Source organism: Glycine max, chromosome 14 (genome assembly GCF_000004515.6).
Source record: "Glycine max cultivar Williams 82 chromosome 14, Glycine_max_v4.0, whole genome shotgun sequence".
Lineage (NCBI taxonomy): Eukaryota > Viridiplantae > Streptophyta > Magnoliopsida > Fabales > Fabaceae > Glycine > Glycine max.
In genome coordinates this window covers 4,084,545-4,092,067 of record NC_038250.2, presented here as the reverse complement: position 1 = coordinate 4,092,067, position 7,523 = coordinate 4,084,545, and the positions used below count along the sequence as shown (strand labels likewise).

General features: G+C 32.1%; 1 protein-coding gene across 1 annotated transcript; it reads right to left on the bottom strand.

Moving 5' to 3' along the window:
* Nucleotides 1-5,594: 5,594 nt before the first annotated feature.
* On the bottom strand, nt 5,595-7,035 carry LOC102662555 (keratin, type II cytoskeletal 2 epidermal). Its single transcript, XM_006596548.4, has 2 exons — nt 6,872-7,035; nt 5,595-6,256 (listed from the first exon to the last, which is right to left on the bottom strand). Exons 1-2 carry the CDS (start codon nt 6,966-6,968, stop codon nt 5,946-5,948), a joined length of 408 nt encoding a protein of 135 aa, XP_006596611.3. The 5' UTR covers nt 6,969-7,035; the 3' UTR covers nt 5,595-5,945.
* Between the last annotated feature and the right edge of the window lie 488 nt (nt 7,036-7,523).

Sequence of the window (7,523 nt, the reverse complement as noted above, 5' to 3'; positions counted from 1 at the left end):
CACACGCGCTCTCTATATATAATAGTGAGTGTATATCTACAGTCTCTCAGAGAGAGAGACGCACACATATATTTATTACACTCTCTCTCTGTGTTTGTAATTGAAAGAAATAATTTTTAGTGTGTCTCTTATATTTTTTTTTTTTTTTAGTATTAGATTGTGTATTGGAAGGAGTGTTGTTATTCACACAAAAAAAAGGAAGGAGTGTTGTTAGTATCCTCTCTCTCTTTATATATATATATATATATATATATATATATATATATATATATATATATATATATATATATATATATATATATATATATATATATATATATAGTTGCATTTTTTTAAAAGAGGAGAATCGTGTGAGGTGATAGTACGTACTGTAAAAGATATTTGATTTAGTAATAACTTTTTGAATAAATTCTATTGACACCTCTTCAGATTTTATCTTATTATTCTCATATCCCTCCTTTATTAGTCCTCACAATAAACTCTTTAACAGTTTACATGTTATTACATTCTTTCCGCCATGCTCTAAGTCCTAAGCTTCAAGAGTGCTTTAATGGTGGGTGAAGAAAAATCTAGCTCTAAACCCTTGAATCTTTGGTAGAAGATGAGAGAAATTGAAAGAAATTCACCGAGTGTGTATTGGGTGTGTCTACGGTGAAGAGAAAGAAAAGAAAGAGTGGACTTGGCTTGCTTGATAAGTTTTAATAAGAATTGCCAACTTCATGACAAGTGGCCAAGTAATTTGTGGTCTAGAAAAATTATAGTATAGATTTAATTTAGTTGTAATTGTTCATGATTATCCTTAACAAAATCAAGACCTATGTAATGAGAAGTCAACTAAGTTACCATTTTAGTTAATTGGAGTAACTAAATTTATTAAAGAAAAAGCATAGAAAAAGTACTTTTTGTTACTTACTATAATTACTAAAAATAATTACGTAATTAAATTAAATTTTTACTTTATAAATTATTAGAACAATGAATTCTAGAAATTCCCAATAAACTAGTATTGAGCTTCCATCTGCTTAACTAGGAGTACTTTTGTCATTTTCGTAAGAATTCTAAAAAAATATTCAAAAAAGTCTCAAAAACCAATTTTGACATTCTAAATATTTTCTTATTAAAATATAATATTTCTGAAACAAGATATTTATCAGTGTTCTTATTAATGATACACAATCAAGCTTTTAATTCAGCTTATTAAAGTATTTTCAATTAGTAGTGTATAATTAATGAAGGTATAATAATAAGAATAATTTAAGTTACACACTTACAAATGATATTTGGAATTTAACAATCCCTTTAATCAAATATTTCTCAGGGAGATAAATTGAATAATTTATCTTTTTAAAAAGTGACAATAACATTTCATTATATTGTGAAAGTATAAATGATAAGAACATATTAAGAGAAATGTTAATCTCTCTTATATAGGCATTACTTTCCCACGAGCTAAGCCTCTTCAACACACTCCAGCTCTTGGGAACAGCACTGTTGAGCCTTGAGTCAATTAACAATTCTTTTTTTTTTTCCTCTTTACTTTTGTGCTAATTCGTGACTAATTTGTTTAACGTTAATCTCTTATTGGATACGTTGAATCGATATTTTGTCCTAGACGTTTAAATTGATCTTGGATCTCTATGAATTTTTTAAAGCTTTCATAATTGATTAGATTTACATAACATACTAGATCGACATCAAATACTTGTTCGGCCCCACTAGAGAGGACTGAAACAACATACCATATATGTATTAGATCAATGTAATTGAGTATCCATACGAACCTACACAAGGAAATAATCACATTTACTAGTAATCACAAAATTGAACCACATACCCCTGCTTAGAGAATAGATTACCCAGATGGTAATGAATGCACACAAGCCCAAGGGCCAACGAGGTTGGAATTAAAAGGATAGGACCTCCAATAAACATTATTGTTCATTAAATACACATGTATTATTCACATTCACTACTTTAGGCCAAAACCACTTAAGCGTTAGAGTATCTTTTATAAGTATTCCCTTCTTCGGATCACACCACTCGAACGAAGTGAAGAAGGAAGAGGAACAAAGATCCTTCGACACAAGGAGTAGTATTCGATCATATTGTAACAAGAATATTTCGGTGTCAACCTTGAGACAATGTAACACAACAACAACAAAACAACTTCAGAATCAACAACATGAAGATGCACACGTAGAGGATCAGACCAACTTATCCTTAATGGTGAGGAGGTTGCAAGCACATGTATCAGATAGGAATCAACACCATGCCAAAGAATTCATGGCCCTTTGGCAGGAGAATGCACAGCTACAAGAGGGTAATCGATTTTGGTGACCTAGAAATGAAACACTCGTTGGAGCAAAGGTAAAGCCAATGACCATTGAGATGTCAAGGACCACCATTGTTGGTGTTCGGTAGGACATCCCCCAACCCGTAAACACGTCAGGGAAGCATTTACGATAGTTCAAGAATTCTTTCGTCGCCCCTTACATTATGAAGGCTACCTTTCCTTCCAACTGGAAAATTATGACTATCAAAAAGTATGATGGTACAAGCAACCCGAATGAGCACCTTGACGTTTACATCACTCAAGTCAGTTTGTACATTACCGACAATTTTGTTTTATGTTGGGTTTTTTCCCATATCCTTGAAGGGTCAACCCCTGCAGTAGTGCACCGAACTATCCTTTTATACCATAGACTCGTTTGATACGTTGGCAGCTCTGTTTAGAATACAATTCGCAACTAGCTAGCCTCATCACCTAACATTGGTAGCTTAGGTCAACATATGACAGAAGAAGAAATAATCGCTTTGGACTTTCATGGAACGTTTCAGAAAGATAGCTTTGATTATCTGAAACCTAGACCTAGTAGTCACCATGAACCAGTTGATAAGGACACTTAGGTCGAGACCCTTTGTGAATGGAGACGCCCGCCTCTGATATGGATGAGTTACAACGAAGAACAACCAAGTACATGCAAATAAAAGAACTGACCGAATATTGGAACCAGGTTCCTTTTATAAGAGATGGACCTTCAATAGGGCCAATCTCCACCATAAGATTAACAAAGATCAATGGTTGGAGTGAAAACGCATTTTGGTTACCAACATGGATAGTTGAAGAGATGTGATGTCAGACCACGATTTGACAGTTATGCCAAGACCTCTTAAAGAAGCACAACCATCACTAGGAACCAGTGATCCAAAAATTGAATACCTGTCTGACCCCATTAGGAACTGAAGCAGCATACCAAATATGTATTATGCCAAAGTAGTCGATTGAGTATCCATTCAGACCCACACAAGGCAATAATCGTAATCACTAATAATTGTGAGATTAGGCCACCTAATCCTTCTCAGAGGATGGATTACGTAGATGGTAATCAATACATATAAGTTCAAGGTCCAAGGCCTAACAAGGTTAATTGGTATAAAAAGTATAGAAATCCCATGTAAAAATTATTGTTCATTGAATGCATATTTATTATTCATATTTGCTGCTTTAGGTCAAATCCTTACTTAAGTATCGAAGTATTTTTTTGCATATATCTCCTTTAGATCACACCACTCGGATGAAGCAAAGTAGGAAAAGGAAAAACAAGAATCCTTTGACACAAGAAGTAATATTTCATCATTTTGTATCAGAAACACATAATATTGCAAATTAAATAGAGAAGTAACGTTCGTGTTTTTCTCATTGTGAAATAGTTTATTTTTCTTGCTGAATCTAGTTTATCCCTCATCTCATCTAACGAACTGGACGACCACCATGGGTTGCTGTCAAACACTCAAACGTGTTAAGAACCCAGACCAACAACTCAAGTTCAACAACAGTGGCACGAAACAGTACCATCGAATGCAGCATCGTATAAGTGCTAAAGGAAAAGGAAAAGGAAAAGGCAAGGCCAAGAGATAGCGTACGGTAAGGGTTAAGGATTTTGAAACTCTAAAAGATAGGGTCATTGAATAGAGTTGTGGCAGCTACAGTGGCCATATGCCATCAACACTTCTGATCGCACCTTTAGAGCCTGTAAGTGCGGGTGTAGACTCAAATGACACGTGGATCAATCATAAAAATATAATTGCATTAATAATTTTATATAAAATATTTATAAATTGATGTTTTAAAATACTAATTACATTGATAATTTATAAAACACAAAAACTCTTTTATGTATGTAACAAAATTATCTAATTGAAACGATAATAAATTTTCAGCAATTTTTTTTCAAATGTTTCCTAACAAACTGTCAATAAAAAATTCATCTTTTATGTTTTGCATGCTGTAGTTGCAAAGCTTTTTTTGTCTGATTATATTAATTCATAACTGAGAAAAAATGCTCTATAGTAATTGTAGATACAAAAAGTGTGAGAAAAACAGGGATTTTTTTTTAATTTTTTGTCTTCAATTATAAGTAAATTAATGATCATAAGCGACGCTTACAATGAGAGTTTTACAAAGCCCAAGAAAAATAAAAAATAAAACTGATTGAACAATAACTTAAATTTGATAAAGTATAATATTTAGATAAGATTTAAAAAAAAAAAGATTACTAACAATTTAATAATTTAGAAAAGAGTCAGAGATAAAAAATGATTGTATATTTATTAAAAGAAAAAGGGACGTCTAGTGAATTTATTTCCTTTATTCCAAAAAATTGATTTAGCATTCAATTTTTTTTCATACGGACTAATATTTACAGTTTTATGAGATTTTAAAATTTTTATTTCATATCTGTCTCTAATAAATTACATCAATTAATTTAATGATTTTTGAGTATTATGTCTAATAATTTCTTAACTATCACTATTAATCACCTAATAGTTACAAGAACTGAGAAAGTATTATTATTTTAAAGCTGAACAGTGCTTATCAATTGACAGTTCGAAATTAATTTTTTCAGAGCATAATGATTATCAAAATAAATTGTCTCCCAAAAAAATCATATGCATGTATATGAATCAAACCGCGTGGAGCTATTATATTATTCAAAGTTTATTAGATATTTTTTATTAGAGAAAAGTAAGAGTACTGCACTATTTCTTAGATAACAAACTGCAAGAAACCTACACAAATACGCATGTGGACAGTTTTTTTATTGGTTATTTGAAACATAAAAAAGGCGAAGATAAAGTGAAGTGAATGACGGAAATCATGGTAATTGGTTCACATACAGTTTCATATATGAAATATAAAAAAAAAAAAAAAATGTCCCCTGTGTATTCGAGTAGGTTTCTTGCAGTTTGTTATCGTGAGAAATAGCGCAGTACTCTTACTTTTCTCTAATCAAAATATCTAATAAACTGTTGAATAATATAATTGCTACACGTCGTTTGATTCATATACACGCGCATGAATAATATAATAGCTTCTTCGTACCAAACCGTATTTCCCGGAAATTAAATGCAGCACTAATTGGCCCTGTTCAATCAAGCTTCGGCTTACTAATTTAATTTCTAGCTTTCTGAATAAAAAGATTATGGTTGCAAAGATTATTTATAATAACACGATAATCATAGAGAAGGACAAACTTATTAACTTAACAACAGAGAGGATGATACGTATAAACGGTGATGATATATAATAACAGTAGAAGTAAAAGTCAAGATTTATTATATGACAAATTATTTGTACAATAGATAATTGAGTTTACTCATAAACTTAATGACACAGGCACAAATGAGCAACGACGTAATATATATTCAACACTAACTAATTCTAGTAGTATCTCAGGTGGTAAGAAAGGTGGGAAGAAAAGACAGGACTTGCCGTCTATCCACATGTGCCTCTCATAACACGCAAGAGATTTTATTCATGAAATATGTTATTTTAAGTACGTAGAATTACACTGTCGTCTCAACTATGTATCCTCTGATAGCTAGGGCATCAGCACCTTAATCAAGCAACTTCACTCACTACATCATCCCCATCTCAACAGCCTTTACGGAAATCCTCCTGGGATGCCACCAACGCCACCAACACCACCAAAGCCAGTGTTTGAGAAGCCGCCGCCGACGCCACCACCAAAGCCAGGGAAGATGCCGGGGAATCCAGTGCCGGGGAATCCAGTGCCGGGGAATCCAGGGCCGCCGGAGAATCCAGGGAAGCCGGGGAATCCACGGAAGCTGGGGAATCCAGGGAAGAAGAAGGGGAAGCCATTATTGAAGCCAAAGCGGAAGCCAGGGCCACCACCAATGCCACCAAAGCCACCAAAGTTTACGCCACGGCCACCAGACAAGCCAGCACCAGTGACTGGGGAAGCCACCACCAATGTAACAATTATTATGATCTAAAGAATATAACCCCTTATATTGCAAACATCTTTTAAATTCAAAGGTTCGGTTAATGAAGGTTTTAAGGATATCAAATAAAAATTAATCAATACAAAAGGCTTAAATAATATTTTGTTAATTAGTATATGTAACTACACTTCTTTTTGTTTTTCATTCCTGTCATTTTTTTTAAATGGTCATCCTATTTTTTTTTTTCATTTTGGTTATTTTTTATTTGGTTTTAATCCTTAATATATATTATTTTAGTTTTTATAATATTTATTGTATTTTTAATTGGTTGGTAATATTTACTGTATTTTGAATTAGCTAGTCTCTTTGGAGAAAAATCAAAAGCAAATTATCCACAATTATAAAGTAAAAAAAATTACAAAATTAAAACAAAATAATAAAGACCAAAATAAAATAAAAATTGCAAAAGGATAGTTTAGAAGAAAAGTGAATAAAGAAATCATTAAACATTCATAACAAAAATATATTAGTAATATCTTTAGATAATTTATTATAGTTTAATTATTAACATTCTTTTAGTTTAAGATACTGAAGAGAATATAAGGCAAAATAATATACAGCTCACCCTCTTTCAGTTCTCTGGCTGCCACCTCTGAGGAGATGAAAAGGAGCATGGCCAGCAGACCGAAGATAAGTAATGCTATCTTCCTCTTCGAATCCATCTTTCAGTAGTAAATAAACTATAACAGATATACTCAAATGAAATATATTTGGAAGTGAGAAGATGAGAAGCTTATGGGAATGTATACTCTATATATAGGAGAGGGGAGGGAGAAGTTGGGACCTTTCTCTTAATTTGCGCCGTAATGTATTAATTAATTCAGTCTTTTCGAGAGTTAAGAACCGACTTGTTCTTGATCGTCTTCAGTTCAATACCCTTCTCCATTTTTAATGGTAAAAAGCTTTAGGCTATGAAATTGAAGCACATAGCAATTATTGTACGTGACTATACGTGTATCAACTTGCTATGTAAGTAGACACCTACTGTAGTATGCTCTCATATATAAAATCATTTTTATATAGCATAAGTATAAAATAATTTAAAGGACTAAATTAAATGCATTTTTAAAAGTATTTTCGGCCGATTTATTTTCTTGATAAAGATTAATTAAATTTTTATTTTAATAATCTATATATACGAACCTTTAATACAAAGTCTTTAAAAGGTTGGTTACAAAAGTTAAATTTTAGTTTTAACAAAAAACGTAAAAAAATGC